The 24921-nt window shown below is 42.1% G+C and overlaps 1 protein-coding gene across 2 annotated transcripts in view; it reads right to left on the reverse strand.

Annotated features, from left to right (window-relative positions):
* The window catches only part of plppr2a (phospholipid phosphatase related 2a), a 44648-nt gene extending 23375 nt beyond the window's left edge, over nucleotides 1–21273 (reverse strand). Inside the window, exons 1-2 of one of the 2 annotated variants that reach the window (XM_046039346.1) lie at nucleotides 21139–21273; nucleotides 318–506 (exon numbers count right to left, since the gene is read on the reverse strand). In XM_046039346.1, coding sequence (XP_045895302.1) covers nucleotides 318–497 — 180 coding nt within the window. In that variant the 5' untranslated portion in view covers nucleotides 498–506; nucleotides 21139–21273. Of the gene's footprint in view, nucleotides 1–317; nucleotides 522–21138 lie in introns of those variants that run through there. The other variant, XM_046039336.1, reaches the window with a different exon arrangement.
* Nucleotides 21274–24921: the final 3648 nt, after the last annotated feature.

Genomic DNA, 24921 nt, shown 5'->3' on the forward strand with positions numbered 1-24921 from the left:
CTCCATGCAGGTTGCCAATCTGCTCACTATATCAGGGGTGCAGCGCACACACCAGAGATGATTCATCACAAGACTGAAAAAACTCACATATCATATAAAGCAGAAGGCGAACAAAACTCTCTCATAAACTGAGGAAACAAATCAAACACACCACCTCAACTTTGACAACTTCGTACTTTCTAATAAAGCTTTCCTTTTTCTCCTTTTTCAACATCCAGTAGACGCACACCCACTTTCACATACACAGTCACCTCAAACACACCTCCCTCTATCTCTTGACCTTTGCTTCCACACTTATAAGTACACTTCACTCTTACCGTGAGGGTGGGGATGGCTGTGACGAGTGAGTAGATGAGCACGGGGGGGATCTTGCTGGTGTCGTCCGGACCGGGATAGGGCTTGGAGAAGGTCTTGTCGTAGCAGAAGAAGCCCTGGATGTGCACGGGGAAGGTGTCTGTGTACTCAAAGTAGTAAGCCAACAGCACCGTCCCAGCCATGATCACCAGCTGGAAATAGAACATTATCCCTTTGTTAGGAAGTGAGAGGACGAGAGGTGAAGACAAGGGGGAGAGGCGGAGGAGGTGGAAGAGGACGATGAGGAGGAGAGGGAGAGGGGAGAGTCAAGTCCCTGTTCCCCTCAGTCACAGGGAGATTCATAGGAAATACGTTCCGAAAGAGATGGATCCGAGAGAGAGAGAGAAAGACAGACAAAAACAAAGAAGAAAAGAATATCTGCAGGAGGAAGCTTCTCTCTTCAGAAGATGAGAACAAAAAAACAGAATAAAAGAGGGTTCCGCGGCAGCACAAGCAGCAAAAACAAAGAATTGCATAGGGAGCGAGCGAGCGAATGAGAGAGCAATAGAGTGAGCGGGATAGAGAGACAGGAAAGGAGGTGGGAGGGAGAGAAAAGGGGGAGCAGCCTTTATGCTGCCAGCACTCATGAAATCTACTACAGTTGAGCTGTGTGTGTGTGTGTGTGTGTGTGTGTGTGTGTGTACACTACATGAATGTGTGTGGTAAGAGCATGTGCACAGGAGACTGAAGTGTGTTTTTGCAGACATGGGGTTTTGACGTCTTTGCTAAAACAAAAACTACTTCCAACATCTGACATGTTTTCTGCATGAGCTCAAATTCAGTGAAATATTTTCACATTCCAGTTTGTTATAAGTCCACCCAAGTGAGTAGATAACACTAAAGAAGGCGGTGTTAAATGTGGAGGGTGGAGTGTGGTCCACTGTATACTACCTGCTCAGCACCAAATGTTAACTACACAATATTAGCAACTAGCCGGTGAACACAGTGGAGCATTTAGCAGCTGATGAACCGGCAATGTTTCTAATGAGCTGATGGAGACTTGTGAATATTGGGCCTACAATTCCCAAGTGAACAGAAACTTTACAACAGTACACTTTGCAACATTAGCATACATTTGGAGTCATGATTTTATGGATCAGATTCCCCTTTTGTTCCAGTGTTCTTTTGAATGGTGTTTGAGACAACAGAACTCAGCAAACAAATGGGAAAATTGTAAGAATGGGATGGAATAAAATAGTGTTGCACATGAGGACAGAGAGGAGAGGCTGAGAGTGGCAGTTTGAAGCCCTCTGAGGTTGCTCTGGGTTGTTCAGCTCAAAGTCACATCACTCTGAACAGAGATATAGCTCCACCCAACACTCACATATGGCATGTACACAAGCATACAGTACATGTACTGTACATATATGTATAAGGGTAACCAGACACCCACCAATCCATACATCGAGAAACATACACAGACATGCACATTCACAGACATAGAAAAACATGCACATCTTTACATATCACATGGGCGCGCACACGCACACACACACACACTGGTGTATTTATTTATAAACAATGGGTGTTTTTTTGTATTTTCTCTGTTTCTTTATTTGCATCAAATCAGCCTTCATCTGTGCCTCCCTTGAGAGAGATGTGTTTTGCTATCTGCGGTTGTCATGGTGAAGAAATGACTGAGGAATCAGGTTTATAATATTCTGTATTTTTAGCGCTTCAGCATCAAAAATGTGTTTGTAGAGCTCAGTCTTATTGTTAGGTCATTCTCAATATTACACTTTCAGACCAAAAGTAGAGAATAAATCTTGAGTAGCAATTATTGCTTGGTACTCTCTTTGCGGTTGCATTTTTTTGTGTATGTGTGTGAGGTGAGGGGCTGTGTACACACCTGGTGTGAGCTCTTTGGTGGGTTTGCTTTGGGCGAGAGGGGGTGTTTAATATGTGTGACTCATGAAGCCTTACCTTGTTTTCCTGTTTGATACCATAGTGCTCCTCCCCTGCATTTACCCAGCACATTGTGGCTGGCTCTGACTCATGCTTGGGATTGCTAAACCAAAGGAACACCAGTAATTCACAGTGCCGCCTTAAAATCATCAGTGTACTTACAGTTCAGCTGTTAACATAAACATGCCTCCTAAATTTCCTCTGCAAACCATGAAAAGGGCAAAAATTCAAGAATGGTGGAGATGCCATTTTGCCTCGAGTGCCTGCAAATTTGCAAGTCAGAGTTCATCTTATTGAACTTTAACCTGCAAATCCGCATGTCCAGCTTTTGGCGAGTCATCTTCTGCGATTCTAATCATCCTCCCAGATCTCACTGTGCTACACTCATCTTCCCACTATCACCTAGAGACTCCAGCATCTTCTTCCCTTTCCTCTTTTTTCTCTTTTGACCTCTTATCAAAAAGGAGCTGCCGTTAATAGAAAAGGGGACAGGCTTCAGAGTAAAGAACCCATCCTTCCCTGACCTATTTTCGCGCAGAAATGGAAAGGCAGATCAATCGCAAAAAAGAGCTGCGGCTTGTCAAGATGAAAGGTCACATTAAGACAGTTCAAGTAGGGTGCTGTCACAGAGAGACACGAGGCTGCCTATTATGAGCGTAAAGAGTGTGTGAAGAGACTGAAGATTGTCTATCCTTCTAAAGATGTCATGATCTCCCTCCGAGCCTGCCTTTATATCCCCGCTTTGAAAACATACTTAATACCTGTCAGCTTATCAAGGCATTACCGCACTTCACCTCATTACGTGCAGATATAAAACCGACTCAATTATTTCAGGTGTCAGGATACTTTGAACAAGCTTCGGTTCCTTCCACATGCTGCGGATATGTGCAACAAGTCCTACAGGAAATTAGTTTTTTATTGATTTCTGTGAGGCAGTATGAGAAGTGTTCATCAGAGATAAGAAGTGGGCTTATCTGGTCTTCATGACCGATCTATTATGAATGAAAAGACAACGCTCAGTAATTAAGTGCATGTACTTGAAATTGAGGCACATTTATTTTTAATTTTAAAAATTTTATGTTAGCCCACAGTATTGGAGAGAGACTCGTTACACTTTTTATTCCACTACAGGTATGCATCTATGACAAGTTCCAATTACTTATAAATTATGATTTAGAATATTAAATGCGCAGAAAATGTGATGCTTTCCAAAGCACCCCCAAAAGATAAATATGCATTTACTTGGGTGTTGGAAGTGGGTCTACATCTGATTTACTGTAGATCAGATTTTAATCAGTCACACCTACACAGTGGCCAAGTCTAAACGACCATCGTTGGAGTCTTCACCTGAGGCCAAGAGGAAATGCTCAGTTTCCTGGGAAGTGATGAAAGGACAGCATTGTAAGTGGGGGATAAGTGGTGGTGTAGACCCCCTTCTCTGTTCAGCGACGTCTTCTCAACCCGGGTGTAGATGGCTTCCTTGACACCTTTTTCAAACCATCTATCCCCTTTGTCTAAAATGTGCACCTGGAGATCCTCAAACAAGTGTCCTTTATCCTTCAGATGTAAATAAACTGCTGAGTCTTGACCTGAGGAGTTGGCCCTTCTGTGTTGAACCATTCGTTTGTGTAGTGGTTCTTTAGTTTCCCCAATGTACAGTTCAGTGCATTCCTCACTGCATTGGATTGCATATGCTAGATTGTTTTTCTTGTGTTTGGGTTTGCTGAAAATCCTTCTGAGTTTCTCTGATACTCCAGACACATACGGAATCACAATGATGTTGTGTTTGACCTTCCCCTGTAGTGTTAGTCTTCTTCCTGGATTTTGTGGCTGTTTTCACAAAGGTCCATTTAGGGTATCCACAGGCTGTAAGTGCCCCCTTCAGGTGGTTCTGTTCCTTCTCTCTGGCTTGCGCACTTGTTGGTATGCGGTCCGCTGTGTGGTGTAGGGTTCTGATGACTCCTAGTAAGTATTGGTCTGTGTGTGTGAGTTTCCTGTAAACCCCAATTTGCAGGCTCCCATCCTCTTCAATGTGTACAGCGCAGTCCAGGAAGGCCAAACTGTTGTTGGGGATATCTTCTCGTGTGAACTTGATGTTACTGTCCACAGAGTTGATGTGTTGTGTGTGTGTGTGTGTGTGTTTATCTGGTCAAACGCAAACTGCAATAATTAGCATGTCCAGTGAACTAGCTTTCTACCTACAGTAGTAAAAAAAAAGGAGAAAAAAAAGGAGAACATCATCAGCAAATTGCATTAGTTTGTGAGGTTAGAGGTTAGGTTATAATCACTACGACACCCACTATGTACTATTTCCTCAATGTGTGGAAGCCGTGGATGCTATCAGACTTTAAGCTAACATTAGCAGCTCTGTCTTGCTCTTTATTGGATTTGGGGAAGTTTACACTCCTGCAACCGCAGTCAATGTTATCAGAGGTAGCGTTACATTTTCCAAACAAATGGGTTTGTCAAACCTTGAGGTTAAAATTAAAAACATACTGTTTGAAAATATGAAGAATTCTGTAAGCTAAGAAACACAAGTCTTAAAATCTCACAACAGACAAAACAAGTAAAAAAATAAATTGACCTCAATTTGCACATTATCTTTCTCTGAAGGGCACACACAGTATTCAGCGGGCAGGCACCACTGGAGCAGCATCACATTCCCAATGGCGCCACATGAGGTTCTGCCCTTTTCTCAGATGACTATCCTGCTCTACCTGATATCTACACGTATGACAATAGAAATGTCACTAAGTTTTTCTCTTTCATCTGATCCATGCTTCGTCTTACCTTTAAAAACACTACCTTCCAGCCTCTCCTCGTTCTCCTGTCCCTCCATTATGATTTTACCTCCCAAAAAGTCCCCCCTGGGTTGTTTCTGTCATTCGGCATTTCTCACTCATACCACTAACACTTCCTCCACTTCTCTCCCTGCCCTCCAACATACACTGCTTTTTATTTACTTTGCTAAATATTTCATATCTGTATTAGAGGCTTACATTGTTTTGGAATTCCTGTGGGAATTTCACTATTCATCACGTGACAGGGATGGGAAAGGAGACAGGAGATGTAGGCAGTATGAGGCTCATAATGACAATAGGTTTTTATATATACAATAAGCAATTCTAATATGAATAAATGCTATTTATCTTTTCAAATTTTTTTCTTATTCTTTCCTGTCTGCTCTGACTGGTTGCTGGTCGGTTGCAGCCACCCGACCATAATGAATGAATTAACAGTGAACACACGAATGGGATGGGACAGAGTCATTCTTCCAATATTGGGACTGGACAGATTATTTTTTTTTAAATGGTAGATTTGTGTGAATGGGACCGCAGTGAAAAACCACTCCCATGTCACACTCTAATCTGTATTTCTGAATTTCAACTGCTGGACTGACAAATCGTGATCAGCCCAAGACATTACACAGATAGATGGAAAGCATTTGGAAACACTGTAGGAATTAGTCCAGGGAACAGCAACAGTCAACGTGCATGTGAAGGACCTACCACAGTGAGCTCAGTGCAGCTCCTAAGTTATGATCACTCCCTTAACCTGGATAAAAAACATGCCACCGTTGCACACATCCAAATCATAACCCTTTTCTTCACAAACAGGGTTAGACAGCTTTACAAGGTTAGCCATAGTTGATGAACTGTATTAATACTTTATTAATATGAAGGGAAGTTTCTGTGATGATGAATGTGTATCTAAATATAGTCCTGTGACTATTACCTGGGTGTACTTTCTCAGCACCTTATGATTCTGCTTTAAATCTACATATAAGTTATGCATGCCTCATATACAGAAAATGTCAAGGTGTGATAGCACCTTGATCATCCCTGTGGTAATGTCAGTGACTTGATTTAGAGGTTTTGACGAGATTTATGAATTCCACATTTACTGTTCTGTTAGTTTTACCAAAATGCATATTTCAAATCTTGCAAGCACAGTACAGACAGCAGTGTGAAGCACTCCACAGTGCTCCTACCTTCGTTAGTAGTTTCATATTGATTAGCCACAGAGCTGTATCTTTCTACAGGTTAAACAGAGGCAGAGTAGCCACAGCAGGGCTAACAGCTTGTCTGTCTAGCTCATTGATGTTTCATAAGAACAGCCCAATTCATTCCTATGAACGCTGCTCACCAGGTAAATATGGCAAAAAGTTTGTTCCACATTTCTGGGCCCATAGAGTATGTGACGATCAACAGTCAAATTCAATGCAGCAGAGGCCAAAATATCAGAATCAGAATTTCTCAAAAATAAAAATATCCTGACTTTTATATACGGTTTCTTGTATGCAAACACTACTGAATGCACGCACGTAGCCAGGGGGCAAAACCACTTTGGTAGCCAGTCAGAAGACTGTAGTCAACTGCTGTAATCAAGGTAGATTATGAATTGTTTGTAAATTCTTGTTGACACAATAATAAACTGTCATTTCAGAGTTTCAGAGTTTTTCATTTCGCATATTAATATAGCATGCACGACCACGTTGTTCAAGTCAGCTGCTAGCCAAAAAGCCAACGGAAGAATGGAGAACGAGGGAGAGAGGTGTTCTTTCCACAGCTGTAAGTCCTGCCATTAAGCCTGGCTGTGTCACACTCAGAGATGCAAAGAACATTGTCTTCCATTGTAAACGTTATGCGTTTCAATTTGGTATTGAAGCATCTGCTAAAGCAGCACAGCAACGTGAATCTTAGCCTGTAGAAAGAAACTCCGGAAGCTAACATTACTGGCAGTGAAGCATCCACTCGGCAGGAGAGAGTGGCGTTAATCAACATTTTGTGTTTTATAAAAGCACTAAATACTTCTCTTAAAAATGCATGTGCAAAACAGTAACGTTAGTTCAAAAGTCGAGACAGTTGCTTGATTTATTTTATCTCAGGCGTTGAGAAACGTTATGCTTCGTTCACTAACAAGGAGGGATGAAAAGGGGTTGAGGATGGAGGGATGAAGGGGGTCGAGAGAAGAGGGATGAAAAGGGGTTGAGGATAGAGGGATGAAGGGGGTCGAGAGAAGAGGGATGAAGGGGTTGCGGATGTTGTTTAGGGTTTGTTGGCCGGAGTGGCTAGGAACAGGAAGATTCATGGTGGGGGCTCGTCTCGATAAGCAGCTTGGTCTTATGAACCCCCAAAAGAATTACGGATTGAACTGAAGCTGGTTCGAAAAACGTTGGTGTAGTTGTTGCAGACGTAGCTATGGTAGGCATGGGAAGAGCGACGGCTGAGAATTCGGCAATGTGGTCTAGTGCCTGATGAGGAATGAGTGGCCGGAGTACGCGTCCGAAGAATCTTGAATTATATGGGACAGGCAGAGATGGCGACCAGGAGCGTGAGACGGCTCTGCCTGATCTGGCAGCGGTGGTAATCTGAGGGCGGTTCGAAAGGGCGGAGGAAGGAGGAGGGTGAGGACTGTTCTGGCGGCTGCTCAGATGCGAGCGTCACCTTTGAGGCAGCTAAACTGGTGAGGGTTGTGCCTCAGTGTAATGTGATGTCTTCGGGTTGGGCTAAGTGGTTTTCGTAGAAAAAGCTATGCCTTTCCAAGAAGAAAGGAAGTCGAGTCACGATCTCAATGTTTAACTAGTGCCGTTGGGTACCATGTGATCGTGGACGGACTGCACTGCGGCGGGTAGTAGCAGTAAGTGGGAAAGAACGGATCGGCGGAGAGAGAAATAGGTGCTTGGTCCAACAGTGCGACCATAGGGGAGATAGTTTGGGATGTACGGAGAACGTGAGCTTGGGAAGGAGGCTTGAAAGAGAGTGGATTATATACCTGGGGCTGCTCTAGCGCCCATCGTTGGGCTGACTGAGCATTTCTCAGAATGGTCTATTTTACTCAAAGAAGGAAATATGGGCAACGCCTGGAAAGTGCTGGTAATGACAGATTGGGCCAAACGTACGTTGGCCGGCAAGAAGGCTGAGGTTGGTGTCATGTGGGTGAGTTGCATGGTGCTTGGATTATGGGACTGAGGAAGAGGAAAGGATGTTGGGATGCGGGGATGTGCGTGCAGCCTGCTGAGACATGGATGAGAGGAAGAGGGAAAACAAATTAGAAACATCAGACGACAGGGGAGCAGGCACAGGGGGTTATATGACCTGGCCCTGTGTGAGGGCTGGAGCAGGCCTGCTGGAGGTGGCTGGGTAAACTGGAAAACCTTTTGGTGGATAGCTTTCCTTGAGTTCGTGGTGGAGGCACTGTCTGGTCAAAAATGGATCTGCCGTCGGACGGAGCCGTAATCAGGTTGACCAGTGTGCGGCCGCGGGTCGGTGGTGCGGCTGGTCGGAAGTTGGCGTCTGGAAGAGCAAACTTCTCCCGAAGTCGGCTGTGGCTGCTGTGGCCTGTGTGTGTGTTCGTTCGGACAGCTGCTAGATGAAGAATATTGGACGATGCGGTGTTGAGAACTTGGAAAATAGAGCGCTGTCACAGTGGACGGCCACGTGGGAGTGGAATTAACTATGGACAGAGGAGATTAGAGACTGCGGGCTGATTATCGTATGGATCCTGGGTAGAGGGGCTGAGAATGTAAATGCTCTGTACTTGTATAGCGCATTTCTAATCTTTTTTCGACCACTCAAAGCGCTTTCAACATGCCGCCTGGGGGAGCTGGGATTGAACAGAATCAGCTCGTGATATGTGTTAAGGTAAGCAAGTACTTTCGAGAAACTTCAGTGTGTGTCTGAACTGACGGTCATGAGAAGTGAGAAACGGGAGAGAAAACGGGTTAGACAGCTTATATACGTGAGTGCATGTGATTGGATTTGAGAGGCACAGGTGGATGAAATGAGTGAAGCACGGGTGGTTGATTGGAGGAATTGAATGAAGCGCAGGTGGTGGAATAAGTGTGAGAGGCGTGGTCCTGTTCCTGAACCTCAATTTACATAACTCCATTAAAAAATCATACTCACCACTGCACAACACAACCAGCTTTCTCAACAGTAATCTAGTTTGATAACAGTTAAAGTGAGCCTTTCAGATAACATAGTAAAGATAAAGTTAAAATGTTTTGCACCTTTACAAGACAGATCTCCACAAGATATGAAACAGCCACAAAACTCAGACAAGGGTCCATCTGTGTTGTTCTCCATCTCTGGAGGTCCGGCCGTGTCCCTGGATGCTGTTGAAGCCATGTTGCCTGAAAGAGCAGTTTTGTGTTTTACCGGCAGAGGGTTTAGAGCAGAAGGACGGCGAGGCACAGGGGTCCATTGTCAGACACATGCTGTCCATTAAGAAGCCTGCCATCAACACACGCTACACTGCACCTGGCCAGCATGACAGGAGTCCTGGGGGAGGAGGAGGAAGCCCAGAGGATGGAGGGGAATGGAAAAGAATGGAAGAAGGAAGGTAGTTCACAAGGGGGGAAGGAGGGAGGGAAGAAGTAATGAGAAAGGCTAAAACGAGAGAAAATCAGAGTCAGAGGATGGACGGAAAGAGGCGAGAGTGAAGAGGCACTACAAAGAAAGAGGATGGGGTGGAAGACAGAAATATCAGTGTGGAGTGTAATTGTGTAGTATAGATAAAAGAAGAGAACAGGTGCAAAGCTCAGCAGTGGCTGAAAACTTTACCACCTGCTCCTCTGTTCCATTTTCTTGTCTCATGTCCTCTTTTCTTGACTGTTATTTCTACTCTACATCCCAAAGGCTTTGACATAACTTGATCCGATTCCACATATTTGGCTGCGTTGCGCCAGTTGGGGCACTTAAACAGTTATTTTTGCTCATTTTAAATGTTCTTTCCGGTTCATTATAATATCCTAAAACTCTAATGTAGAAATTACATGTTGTGGGTTTATGGAAGGTTACGAGCCAAAATATTAGTTTGTGCATGTTTGCATACACATGTGCTTATGGGTCTTTATTAAACATGACAGTAACACTCCACAATAAAGTGTCAGTGTCAGCTCAGTGTAAAAGCACAGAGACACTACACAATCTGACAAATTGCACACCACAAAAACACGATTATTGAACAACTGGTGAATCAGGATTCCTCTGCTACATGTTCCAGAAAACATATTTGATATTAGAAGACTATGACCTTGTATTGTTTTATAGTGAGTTGGAGTCTGTTTCCTCATAGGTTTAAAGCCAAAAACCTCCTACCAAACAACACTCACAGCCCAACCACCAACCACCAACCCCACACACCCACACACCGCACTCCCACTCCCACTCCCACACTTCCACTCCTTTGAGTCTCTTCTCTACCTTTCGTTAAACAAAAGTAAATGCCCTGACACAATTCTACAAACAGGAACATTTCTGTTATCCATGTGAGTTCTTTTGTGTGAACTGGAAACTGACAGGCGGTCAGTGCTAATTACAGCTTCGCAGCAGGAGTTGGAATAGCTCAGTGGTCTGTGCTGATCTCTAATCTGTCATTCTAAACACAAAAGAGGCTCCCTGCTGAGACTGGGACTGAAAGGACTGGGAGACAGAAACAAAAGGAACCCTCAAAAACCCAGTTCTTGAAGCAGACTCATCTCTGTGTGAATTAACCCCCAAAATGATGTGTCAAACCATTTCAGCCATAGTAGTGCTTTCATTTCATTTTCTAAAAGCTTGTTTACACTGAAAAATGTAATTATAAAAAAAAGGAATATCCCTTCGCTCTCATCGTTTGGCTACTATAATTCATATTTTCTATTAACAGACCATAATGTGAAAGAGGTCACTTTAATTGAGGGAGGATTATCACCTGATTTTGCAGTTCCCCTAAGTTCCACTGAGCTTGTTAGCATCTTTTAGCTCGTTGTTTTGGTTTTATGGCCCACAGCTTTACTGTACTGGTTCCGTTCCATAGCTTTCATTAGTTTCCAGATGAAGGAGGGAGCTGTTTAAAGTGAAAAGGACTTAAAAAAAAGGATTTAAAATTTTAAATTGAACTGGCACTTTTATTTATGCTTAGATGCATGTTAAAGATTTTGAGTTGCAAATCCTCTGCAGTTATTGACAGCTTTGCTCAAATCAATGTTTCATATTCGTGCAGTTGTTGTAGTAAAGTTCAAGTAAGTAGGGATGAAACGATTGCCGGTTTAACGGTAAACCATGGTAAAATTCTCCCAAAAAAACTGCCAGACACAAGCGTGCATGCGCAGAATGCAACGTGGGTTTGTTTGGGTCAATGACAACACGGCGGAAGACGCGCCGCTGAGATTTGTCACTCTGAAGTCTGGTCGTATTTTAGTTTTTATGAGAGCGCTGAGGGAAACTTGATTGAAGAAAATAACCTTATAGTGAACGCAGGGTGAGTTAACTTTTAGCTTTGGGTTGTCTGTCAGACTTGCTAACAGCGTGTAAACTGAAGCTCTGTGTTGCTGCTCTTGTAAAAACGCTACACGTTGTTCTGCTGCTGTGTGCATTGTGTGTCGGCAGAGTCTGTTCGTCCACTGCACATGATAACAAGTTACACAGTTTAGTTAACCAACCAGCATATCTAGAAACGCTACAGACTCCTCTGTGTTTATAGTTTTTGGGCTCATTGCAGTTACTATCACAAGTCTTCTAAAGACTTATTTGTTTTCATGTAATTGTCCATGGGGTCATTGTTTTACCTATATAATATAAAATATAAAATCTTGATAATGCACACTTAGATGATTTACATATGTTTACAAAAGGTATTTGCTGTTATTTTATTTTTTGTGCAAACAAAATGGCAATTGTATTTGTAATTTTTAATATAAAACTTGTTGAAATGGTTTCAGTATGTGTATCAGCACATTTTAATATATTTTTGGCACATTTTACAATACCGTGATAATACTGATAACCGTGATAATTTTGGTCACTATAATTGTGAAATGAAATTTTCATACCGGTTTCCCTACAAGTAAGTATTCAAGTGAGTAACAGCTAATGATTCAGTAGCTATTCATTGATTTGTAGACACCATCGATTTTGTCTTAACATAATTTGCCCTCTGTGGCTCCCTACAAGTTTCGGATTTATGTTGATGTAATGAAATTTAGTTGTTAGAGACCTGATGTCTGATATTGGAGTAACCCCCGCCCCCTTTCTACTTTTGTATTACTAAAAGAGATTATAATTGTGCATATATTTATAGAATTATTTTTTAACTAACTGATTAAAAAAATATTAATTTTGGCTCACCATACATAACGACCTGTAATGGGGTTTTTGATTGCATTTGTACAGTCATGATGTGTGAAACTCACATACTGGCTTTTTTTTATGCATTTATTGTCTGTCTCTCTCTCTCTCTCTATTGACATCTTGCTCAAATTGTGACAGCTACATTAAAACAGTAATGTTTGGAGCTGGCTTGTGGACCCAATCTATAGTCGTACTTTGACAGAGGAGAACATGATGAATGGGCTTTGTAGGCTGAATAGATGGTTTATGCGAGAAAATTACCATGACAGGTTCGCCAGTTGTTTTTAAATGAATGAGAATGAGAAAGAGTGAGAGGATTATTTTATGGTCCATAAAAGTTAGGATGGAGAGTGAAAAATGAGGAATGGGGGATGGAATAAGAAAGCTGCAGAGGGAGAAGAGGAGGTGTACAGGGAGCGAGAGAGGGTGGGAGGATGATGAGAGTGGGGTGAGATGGGTTGAGTGAATGAAAAGGAAGGGAGGAGAGGAGAGCTGGCGATGGAGAGGGTTGCCTGGAGAGTTTCGGCTTGCATGCTTTCAGCAGCATTTCTGTGACCACGTGTGTGTGTGTGTGTGTGTGTGTGTGTGTGTGTGTGTGTGTGTGTGTGTGTGTAGGTGTGTGTAGGTGTGTGTGTGTGTGTTTCTGGGCAGGTGAGGTGAGAACAGACATGGATAGAGCAGAAGAGAAAAAGAGAGTGGAAGCTTTTGAGCTTTTGTGCTGCATTTATGTGGGAAAGAAGGGCTGAAGGGAAAGGAGAGTCCAATGGGAACAAGAGAAAGGAGATGGGTGGAGGATCACTTTAATCATCCTCCAGTCAAATTCTCTTTTCCCCATTTTAAAAGCACCTCTCTCGTTGCTGTCCTTTCATTTCCTACCAGCCATCATGTACGCTGCCTTACAATGGTTTTTGTAACAGTTGACACAATATAATAATATAACTGCACACACTGTTGGGGATTCACCTCTCTGCGTGTCTTCAGCGCAGATACACACCCTTGCAGTGCACAGAGCACCACGGGAAAACCCTGTGCATGCACATTACAGAGATCACACTGCAGAAAAACAGCTATTACTGGCCCACTACCTGCCCCAAGCTCCAAATCCCTTTGTCTGCCAAGGCACACAGTTTGCAATCTGTGTCTTATTCACTCCTCATTAATGAGTAATGGCAGGGAAGTAGTAGAGTACAGGACAGCAGGTAAAACAGCAAGGGTTGGGAATGTAGAGCTAGTCCATGTCACAGCCCAAGACTTTGAGACATGGCCTGCAAGTCAAAAAACAAGTCTTTCCACTCTATCAATGTACGAAAATTAGATTATAGCACATGGCTTTTTTAATGGGAGGCATTAAATGCCCAGTTATCCAAGGAAGGTTAAAATTATTTATTTAATTTTTTTTTTCATTTAATGTTTATTTGACAGGGACAAATGCATAGAACATTGCTTTATAAAGAATACAAAGTAGATGCCATGCATACAGGTTTCTAGCCATGACTAATTTGCAACCTATGATGATCCTAAATATTTTATGAAAATGATAAGGTGCCCTTTAAATAACTAAATACAGGAACTAGCATATAAATAAGTCAAAATCATTTTCTTAACAATGCAGTTCTAATGGGTTATAATGCTACCAACTATTTCCACAGTGTCCCTTTGTCAGAATTTTAACAACTTGTATGTCGTGTTATTTTATTTTTCTCTTACTGGTTGAAAAGATTTCTTAAACCCAAAGGTTATTCAGCTCTCATCATGTAGTACAGGTCTACATTTTGTCATCCAACTGCAGCTAAACCACCAAACTCAGCTGAGTTAAGACAGGAAAAATATTTACAAAGGGCGAGGTGAAAGACAAAAAGCTACATTTATAAAATACAAATTCACTCTGCTCAGTATTCGTCAGTGTGTCTGTTAGGCTTGTTTTGTATCACAGCATCAGTTCAAAGCTGCCACACAGCATCATACAGTCAGGTCCTGCTTATCAAGCGTACCAGCTGGAAATATACATATTTAATAATTATAATTATCATTTTGAAGATGTTTGTGCGTCTACCCCATATCTCCGTATGTTCTGCCTATGTGTGAGTGTTTGTGTGATGAGGGGTCTTTGTTGGCTAGACTGGGTAGACTTCCAGTGACAGGTGTGAAGCTATTAGAGTGTTACCCACCATTACACATGCTGGCCTATTTATAAAGACGGAGGAGGCAGCCAAAGACATGCTGATGTGTTCTCTTTCTAATCTCTGCATGTCGCTCAGGTGTTAATGAGGCTTGTGAGACTTTGAGTCTGTGTGTGTGTGTGGTGGGGGGGGGGGACATTCGTGAGAGAATTTCTACTTTTTGTGTCAAAGTGAATTAAGTGAAGAAAATAAGCAATGCAAAAAACATAGTTACAGTTATGTCAAAATTCCTGTCAATACATCAGGTTCAAAACTATGTGAAACACTCAAAAGCTCAGAGCAAGCTGCAAACAGTGCGTCTTGTAAGGGAGCTTCAGCTGTGTTACAGCAGTGCCCTCTGGTGGAGAAACTGATCTGACTTTTCTCCATCACTATGCTTTCCTAAATTATATCAAAGAATATATATTCATGCTGTGCAAAATCATTTAAATATGGCACCAGGCCACAGATTTCACCATATGTATACAGTTCCTATCTATAAGATCATCAAGACATCCATCCACACATTTTGTGTTTTCATGATAACACAGCTCTGAGCCACCCAATCCCAGAGAAAGTGCACCGTGCTTTGAAATCATCAGTGCTAAATTATATATCAACCACACAATATATGTTTGTTGTTGTTATGTATGTCAGATTAAACCTTCTTTAAACACCATGAGACTAACAGCCTAAAATCTAGCACTAAATATGACAATTACTTGTGGTGTGGTTTGTGGTCTAAACTAACTGCCAATCAGCTCTCTGATCAGACAACAGCCAGGTATTTCCCATCATGGTTTTTCAGTGGAGAGCAGCTGGGGCACCTGGCCCAAAAATACTTTCTTACATACTGTACTTACAATACAACACAATACTTACATAGTGAAAGAATGTAAGGCTATGTGGGTGCAACACTTGAGTTGTAGTTCCAAGGTTTGGCCACTATTTCACATTGTCTTCCTGTAGGGCTTGGCTTCATGCGCCACTGAGCAGCTTTCATTGGAATAAATGGAGCCCCTCCTCAAACACTGTATCATGTTCGCTTTATACACTGCTCAAAAAAATAAAGGGAACACTTAAACAACACAATGTAACTCCAAGTCAATCACACTCCTGTGAAATCAAACTGTCCACTTAGGAAGCAACACTGATTGACAATCAATTTCACATGCTGTTGTGCAAATGGAATAGACAACAGGTGGAAATTATAGGCAATTAGCAAGACACCCCCACTAAAGGAGTGGTTCTGCAGGTGGTGACCACAGACCACTTCTCAGTTCCTTTGCTTCCTGGCTGATGTTTTGGTCACTTTTGAATGCTGGCGGTGCTTTCACTCTAGTGGTAGCATGAGACGGAGTCTAAAACCCACACAAGTGGCTCAGGTAGTGCAGCTCATCCAGGATGGCACATCAATGCGAGCTGTGGCAAGAAGGTTTGCTGTGTCAGTCAGTGTAGTGTCCAGAGCATGGAGGCGCTACCAGGAGACAGGCCAGTACATCAGGAGACGTGGAGGAGGCCGTAGGAGGGCAACAACCCAGCAGCAGGACCGCTACCTCCGCCTTTGTGCAAGGAGGAGCAGGAGGAGCACTGCCAGAGCCCTGCAAAATGACCTCCAGCAGGCCACAAATGTGCATGTGTCTGCTCAAACAAAGTAAGACTCCATGAGGGTGGTATGAGGGCCCGACGTCCACAGGTGGGGGTTGTGCTTACAGCCCAACACCGTGCAGGACGTTTGGCATTTACCAGAGAACACCAAGATTGGCAAATTCGCCACTGGCGCCCTGTGCTCTTCACAGATGAAAGCAGGTTCACACTGAGCACATGTGACAGACGTGACCGGTTTGGCGGTGGGTCAGTAATGATGTGGGGTGGCGATTCTTTGGGGGGCCGCACAGCCCTCCATGTGCTCGCCAGAGGTAGCCTGACTGCCATTAGGTACCGAGATGAGATCCTCAGACCCCTTGTGAGACCATATGCTGGTGCGGTTGCCCAGGCATTGTAGGGAGGTTATACAGGCACGTGGAGGCCACACACACTACTGAGCCTCATTTTGACTTGTTTTAAGGACATTACATCAAAGTTGGATCGGCCTGTAGTGTGGTTTTCTACTTTGATTTTGAGTGTGACTCCAAATCCAGACTTCCATGGGTTGATAAATTTGATTTCCGTTGATAATTTTTGTGTGATTTTGTTGTCAGCACATTCAACTATGTAAAGAAAGGAGTATTTAATGACATTAATTCATTCATTCAGATCTAGGATGCGTTATTTTAGTGTCCGCTTTATTTTTTTGAGCAGTGTACATCCATTCAGCCACCTCATGGTCAAGCTTTTAAACACTCTGGACACTATTTAAATGATCTAAGCGCATGGCAGGTGCATTTAAGGCGTGTCTAAATCCTCATGAATAAATGATATGCATGCATAAATGATCAGCGTGGCTAACGCATGGTTCAAAAGGGTTGTACTTAGTCTCTTAATGCTTCATGATTGTGTTTTTGGGTGTAAGATGAATTAAACCAATCAGAGTGTTTTCTCCTATTCCCTTTAAAATAGTAGCGTTGCTATTTCAAATGGGAATTAATGGTGTGCTATAAAAACCATAATAAAAAATAAAATAAAAAAGTGTAAGGCAGACTCACAGCAGAGAGAGAGAGAGCTCACATGGTCGAGTGAGAGAGTGAGTGTGTGGGTGTGACTGAAGGGTCGTTGTGATGTAAAAACTTTGTTTGATCGCGAAGCCTTATGTTACTCCACAGTTCTGTGGTTTAACAATGAAGTGTTACTACACAGCAGACTGGAGTCTTTAACAGTGACGGACAGAAGGCTCGTCTCCTCTATGAAAAGTCTAAATCCTTACTGCACTGCATTTTTATAAACTAGGATGAACTGGTCGTTTCACACAAGTGACATCTCTGTCGTCCAGGTGATTTCTTCATTGTGTGTTGAATTGATGTATGAGTGTTTTCTTCAACAATTTACTTTAATGATTAGAGAGGCTGCTGTCAGTGCATCCTGACCGATCCTGTCGATGTGTCGTGAGATTTAAATAATCAATGAAGTTATGCTCCTCTACCATATGAGCACTTTCTTAATGGGCAGCATCTTACTAAATGAATAATGTACCCTTTAAATAGCAGGCTAACATCCTAATTTAATGGGACAGTATGGAAATTACTGGGGAGTGATTCAATCTTACATTTTACTTTATAAAAAAGAAAAGCAAGTCCCTCTCCAGCGTTATCAATATTTTATATAGATCCTCCACTTGACTTTGATTTCACTACATTATCATCATTTAAGAACTGATAAATAAGGACTTTTATTTGGCTTGAAAATGTTTATTGGTCTTTCAGAAATGGAGAGTTTAACGGTATTATTATGTATTTAACAATAAACTTCCTCACCCCATAATAATTTTTGTGCAGTCCCTAATATTATGACATTGTAAAGGCCATATTGCAAAATCACAAATGTCCTAAAGCTGGTAAGGCAGAGGGGTAAAGCTATTGCAACAAAATTTAAAAAAGAAGTCAAAAGGTGCAGAACGGAGAGAAGGGCTGTAAAAAGTATTTACAGTGGTGGATAGGGGCTTTATGTTCGCTGGTCTGGATCAGAGGCTCTTCACAATAGAAAGCTGCTTTCTCCATTACACCTCTACACTAAAGCACGCAGTAGAATAGCTTTAAACAGAAATTACTTTTTAACCTAAAATTTGCTTATGTGTCCCCAGATGGCAGAGAATAATCTTTACTACTTTCTATTCTTTAATACTTTTTTAAGGGTGAAGAGTTTGATCTGTTCAAACAGCAAATTAATATTGTAGAAAACTACAATGTAAATAAAATTAAATGATTCATTTTTGATCCCCAGGTGAAAAGGTTAAAGAATTCATCTTATTGTATCATCAGCCTTTACGGAATGGGGTCGAGGGGAATTGATGACATAGATGTTTACACATTAAACAGGATTAATGAAAGGTGATGTCGATATTTGCAGAAATCTGCACAAAATCAGAGAAAAAAAGATGAGCGCTGGTGGGACATCGCACTGAAAATTGAGGAATGATAGAGCAAAATGGAGGAGACACGCAGAACAAGATGGCTGAGTGGGTAGCACTGACAGAAAGGTTGTGACTTGTGATTAGGGCAGGGAGGATGAAAGGAGTCAGAAGAAAGAAAGCAGAGATGGAGAATGAGTCTAGCTGATTGGTTTCCATGGTAACTGCTGATGAGGTGTGGGGCTAAATAAAAGAGCAGGTCCTTCTGGCTTGGTATGGATCACATCTCTCTCTCTCTCTCTCACACACACACACACACACATGCTGAAGGCGTGGAGGGACATGGCTGATAGGAAGTACCACAGCTTTCCTCATCACAGGGTGAGATGATTTAGCTCCACTTTTCATTCACCATGATTTAAAGGTTTTGACATATTAACCTATTAGACATAGCTGCTTTTTTTGCAGAGAGTTAGAAGAAGATCAATGGTGGAACAGCCATCCAGAGCAATTTGGGGTTCAGTATCTTGCCCAATGACACTTCGACATGCAGACTAGAGGAGCCGGGGATCAAACCGCCAATCTTCCGCTCTACCACACTCATATTTGTCCATTGGAGCCAGCAAGCGGTAACCTAGCTAAGCATAAAGATTGGAAACAGGGGAAAGTCCAGCCATGAAATAGGCCAACACATAATCCCCTGTTAAAGCACAACTTGTTGAGATATAGTGTATTAATTAGTGAGCTTTAGAGGTGCTGATAGGCAAATTTTGTTACCTTTGGACAGAGCCAGGCTCACTGTTTCCCCTACCATACAGACATGCGAGTGGTGATAATATTCTCATGTACCTCTTGGCAAGAATGCAAAGAAGCTTATTCCTGAAACTGTCCTGGTGTGTATCCTTGTGTTTTTACATTCACTTCTAATGGTGGTCGTGAGCAGCTACTCACCAACTTTCCTCACACAGATTTGTCAGTCCTCTCCAGAAGGCCTTGTGGCCAAAAGCCCATTTCTCAAATATTAACTTAGTAATAGTTCACTGACATTGCAATACATATGAGAGTTGAGAATAATTGATTCATTTTTAATGTAGTTTTCCGTTACCTGAGTCATATAGAACTCAAACTGATCTAGCATACATAAGAACAGGGGGTACGCTAATGTACCCATTGCAGGGCTATAGACTGTCCATCTTTCTCACTCACATTCACAGTTATGGGCAGCTTGCAGTATCCAGAAACTTGGATGCGTAAAATCCTGGATATCACAGAACATGCCGAAAGGCCCAGGACTCACACCTCAATCCTTCTTGCTACAGTGTTGACAGCACTAACCACTGAAGCACCTCACAGTCAATAATCAATGTAATGTGGTTTAAGGTAGCAGAGTGGCTCAGTGATTCATAGGAGGATGCTTGGATGCATGGTAGACATGTAGGCAACATTATGCATGTGATTGGTATTCTCTGAACTGTCACTGGGGGTGCGGTTGTGGACGTGTTTGTGGGCTTGCAACAGCCTTGCAACCTATCCATTGTTTTCATTGGATGGTTGGATGAATGGGAAAGTGTGTGTGTTTAACAGCGTGTATGCATGCTCAGGAAACCTTATAAAGCAGAGAAAACAGTCCACTTTATATTTCTGGGTGGCAGCAGCAGAAGCAGTAGGCCAACTAAGTATTCAAAAATACTGAGAAGTAGCTTAATGGAGATTAACGGTGCAAAATAAATCATATCTGCTGTTTGAATGCCTGCCTGTACCTCACACTGTGTTCTCACCTCAGATGCCAAAATCTACCATTTGCATTTTCACCTCTTCAGTTTGTCATGATCTTCTCTCCCAGTAACACATCATTGCTTCAGATATATCAAACCATCTCCTACCTCTCCTAATACATAAGATCCTACTTTCAAATGTGTCTGCAAAACTATACTTCAGGCTGGGTCATGATATACAAGACAACTCTTGGAAATAATACTGGTTAAAAGACGGGTCATATCATTCTAATATGAAGGCATCTTCTAATATCATATTCCAGATTTAAGCAGTAGAAAGCCATTGTTCTGCTAAAACTGATGCCTGAATGGTAATTGGACCCTTACAAAGGAACATGAAAGAGCGAAAACTCTGTGATGTTGCTGCCTGCTTGGCAACGGCATTAGTAATGATATGAACTCCTTCAAAACCAGTTCATACTCTGACTCAGCCGCCTGATTTCCAACACGAGTGGGACATAGCTTTAGTGTCAGACTTTTAGCACATTATCAAGTATAGTAACCATCAAGTGCTTTTTCAAGACCATGTTACAGGGATCTCAGTTAAACAATTCTGGTATAACTATTAAAAAGTCAGCCATTGACAGATTTTTTAACTCATGAAGCTAACGTTAGCTTAATTAGCTTGCTAGCCACAGCTGATACAATTTGCCAGCGGCAGGTGTCATTTCAGCCAATTTGGAAAACAGTAAGGAACCTTGATGACGCCTCATAATATTATACTTTCTCTACTCTATTATATAGGTGATTGTTTAAATCATTGACTTGTAATCAATTATTTAAATCAATATATGCATATAATATATGCAGGGACAATAAACTGTTACCTGCTCCTTCTCCGGCTGCTGTCATCTCTAGAAGCAGACGAAAACCTTGTTCACTGCTCTCCATTACAGGTAACAGCTGCTGGCCTCTTTTCCCTGGCCCTGATTGCTTGCTAGGGTTCTCCATCCCAGTACAAACAGATAAAAAATACTCTCTCCCCCTCTGTCATACACACACAGACACGCACACGCATAGATGTAGAGTTAGCGAGGGAATTGACTGAGACCTGAGGGCTGAGAGCTTATGTGTGGGAGGCATATGGCGGAGTGGCCTAATGGAGAGCTTTTACAGTGTATTATAACCACAGAGACCAGTGTTTCACAGACAGGCTCACATGGGCGGGGCAGGTTAGTCTGACTATTGTATCCGGGGCCGTCCTTTGGGGCCAGGCACACACTGAGATACAGTGCAGTAGGTTGACAGCGAAGATTTGCTGAGGTGTTCAGGTAAAGGGTAGCATAAAATACATCAACATCCCTCTGAGTTCATGATAAGTTTACTTGCAGCCAACTATAAAACAGTGGGTGCTGGAACGAATGAATTTCAAGAAGTCTTGTTCATCAAATGTGTTTTTCCCCAAAAGATATTTAGAGTGCAACATGAAAAGAGTTAATATCGATGGATTGAAGTCCTATTACTACTCTTTACTGATATTAATGCTCTAAATTGTGGATGTACAGTTCTAATAATTTGGTGGCTTTGAGGGTGTAAACAGACACTATTAAAACTATGCCAAATTAACTTTTAGCACTTCTTATTCGCAGTGTACCGATAGACATACAGATAACTATCACTGCATAGTTTTCTTCAAATATTTCTGAGTGGATTTATGGATGTTTGAGATAATGACATCCACGAGAAATGTCACATTGAGTCTAAAAATTTGTGTATGGTGTCTGTGTGGTCAGATTTGAATGAGTTAAATTTTGGTGCAAATGGCAGCAGTCGTCAGCTAAGGTGTGCCAAAATCGGCAGCCAAACTGACCTCCTGTTGTTTTTTTAGAACACCAGCATGCTAAAATACTTCATTCATGTAAAGGGATGACAATGCAAAGATATATCAGATACGGTCAGATACAGTTTCCTATGCACATCCATTGTCAGTATAAAAGTGAATCCAAACATGTAAATCCAACATGATGTAACATCTGCATCACATCACATCACAACGCACCTGCAATGCATCTGTTACAGAACAATGCTCTGAATGCATGGGCTACTGCAGCTGAAAAGCTGATGGTTGGCTTACTTGAAGCCACTGAGCTTCTGGACTGCTTGGTTTGTCGAATTACATTACAAATAGTCTAACTACCACGTGCTTTTCTCCACCTCAGTTACAATTTGATGAAGGCCATGGGGCTTCCGTTGCCCTCTGAGTCATCTGTCTGACTGCTCTCACAAAGAAAATGTGGAGCATTTTTTTCCACAGGGGATACAGTGGTGTGTGTCCGCACCATGTTGGTGTGTTTCTCTGAGCATTCTCTGTCTGCCACAGACAATGACCTTTGGCATGATCTGTACAACACAGCTCCAAAGCTCAAAGTACAGCTGCTGAAAATCCACTCTGTCTCTGCTGTGACATCCGCAACCACCTCAATGAATCATGCAGTTCACAAATATGCTGGAAAACTCTCCACACCCCACAGAACAACTGTAACCACTTTGCAAAGCCCCGGCTGCCCCTGGTGCTTGAATAGGGCAGGATGTGTGACACCGAGTGGGAATGTCAGTTGCAGAGCGCGTGTTTGCTGAGCTGTCCCAAACTCTACTGTTCAGCCTGAAATATTTACCGCTGAGGCTTAGATTGCAGAGATGTGAGGAGAGGAAAGTGCATCAAGTTGGGGGGATTGGATAGTGAGTCAAATCTCAGAGACACAAAGGTTTCTCCTTGCTGACAGGACAGGCAATCGCTGAGATAAATCACAAGACGAATTCCAGAGAAACACGAACAAAGATATGATCAAGACTTGAGGGAACTGCAAGGTCCTGTCCAGAAATACCTCCGGGCTTATCATTCACTATTATTTTACACCAACAGGATAAAGGTACTTGGTGTGGAGATGTTGTGTCCCCTCATATTTGTCCATCAATCTTGTATTTGAAAAATCACCTGGGAAAATTTTTAACTCCTTCAAGTGTTGAGTGTCATTTTTTTTTTTAATCACAGAGAGCTCGTTCATGTTTCTTACCTCCACAAACAGGAAGCAGGGGACGATGGAGCTGCTGCTCTTCACACCCGGCTTCTCCTCCACTGCCATCCCTCTCTGTGTTTCTCTGAACGTCCCTCTGTCCAGCTCTCTGTCTCCTGAAGGAAAGAGAGTTAGTCAGGTTAGTCCACACTGGCCAACCTGATGTGAAGTGCAAAGTGTGAGATTAAGTGGAATCCAATCAGGACAAATGAGCTTTGGATAGATTTGGGGCATTCCTTACTGTCTTATCTTTCTTTCGCACGATCACACAACACACAACCGCTTTTTTAAAATTGTTTATTTATAAGCTACAACACCATGAATATTTAATACATGCATAAAACTTGAGCTTATCACTGTGGGCCATTTGCTTTCAACAGTTAATTATTGCAGTCACTGAAATTGCTTTACTTTGAAGTTGGCATCCATAAGTGCTGCTTTACTGCCACCTGCTGGACTGTCCCTCGCCCCATCAAGCGAGTAATTTTTAAATAAAAACTCAAACAGCAACTATGGGGTATTAAATAACACTGTAATATCATTGTAGTAGCTCGACTACCTCCGTCACTACAAGCTGACTGGCTCAGTCGCTAACTGAACAATACATACACAGTTTAGACCATTAGCATTTATACAGTGTACCATTAGCCATGTTTCGTATTTTAAATGATGATTCTCTTTGAGGTTTATTGGGGTTGGAAAATAGTTGGTTTTATTTCTACATCTTCTGTTTATTACACCCATGTGTAACATAGCCTATAATACCTTCTGACAAAACTATGCTGTAGCCTAGTTTATTCACTCCAAAACAGTAGATGGAAATGCACCTAATTATCGTATCCTTTTCTCTTTTTTGCGTCATTTCAAAACAGTTGCTTAAAATTTGCTTGACAAGTCCACGGAAACATGGCTACTGACTCCTGATTAACTGCATGCCATTTCTGTTTGGTGAAGCAGTTTATACTCCAGAACATTAAATTGGATCATGCAACACAAAAATATGATAGCTTCCTTTTGATAGCTGGAGTTTGTTACCTTTTTTTAAGATAGGTTTTTGGCCCTTTTTTATAGCCTTTACTGATAGGACAGTGAACAGCGAGGAAATGAGGGAGAGAGAGATGGGGGCTACATGGAGCAAAGGTCCACAGGCCAGATTTGATCCTGGGCCACTGCAGTAGGGACTAACCCTTTTTCATTTGCTGTGCACTCTACCAACTGAGCTACCTGCGTCAGAAAACCAAAAAGGTATTTCACTTAATGTCAAAAAATACTTTTAAGCTGCAACATACCTCATTTGACAAGAGACAAATATAACTCAGTGTTTTTTCCACTTACATTGAAAGTAAAATTTGAAGACAAGAGAAAATAAACACATAAAACACATGGACAAAGACGCACAAAGGACAAGGGTTTCAACATTGTATAAAAGGGAAGAACTGCAAGCAATATGTACAGTGTGATCCCAGAGAGTAGGAGTTAGCCAGATTTAGTGTTGGTCTTCAGGTTTTTATCCATCACACTGCTGAACACAAACTTCTTTTTTCAGAGGCTTCACATGGACCCTGAATCATCTGTTATCAAGTTGGACACAGTTAA

This window comes from Micropterus dolomieu, linkage group LG02, assembly GCF_021292245.1.
Source record: "Micropterus dolomieu isolate WLL.071019.BEF.003 ecotype Adirondacks linkage group LG02, ASM2129224v1, whole genome shotgun sequence".
Classification (NCBI taxonomy): Eukaryota; Metazoa; Chordata; class Actinopteri; order Centrarchiformes; family Centrarchidae; genus Micropterus; species Micropterus dolomieu.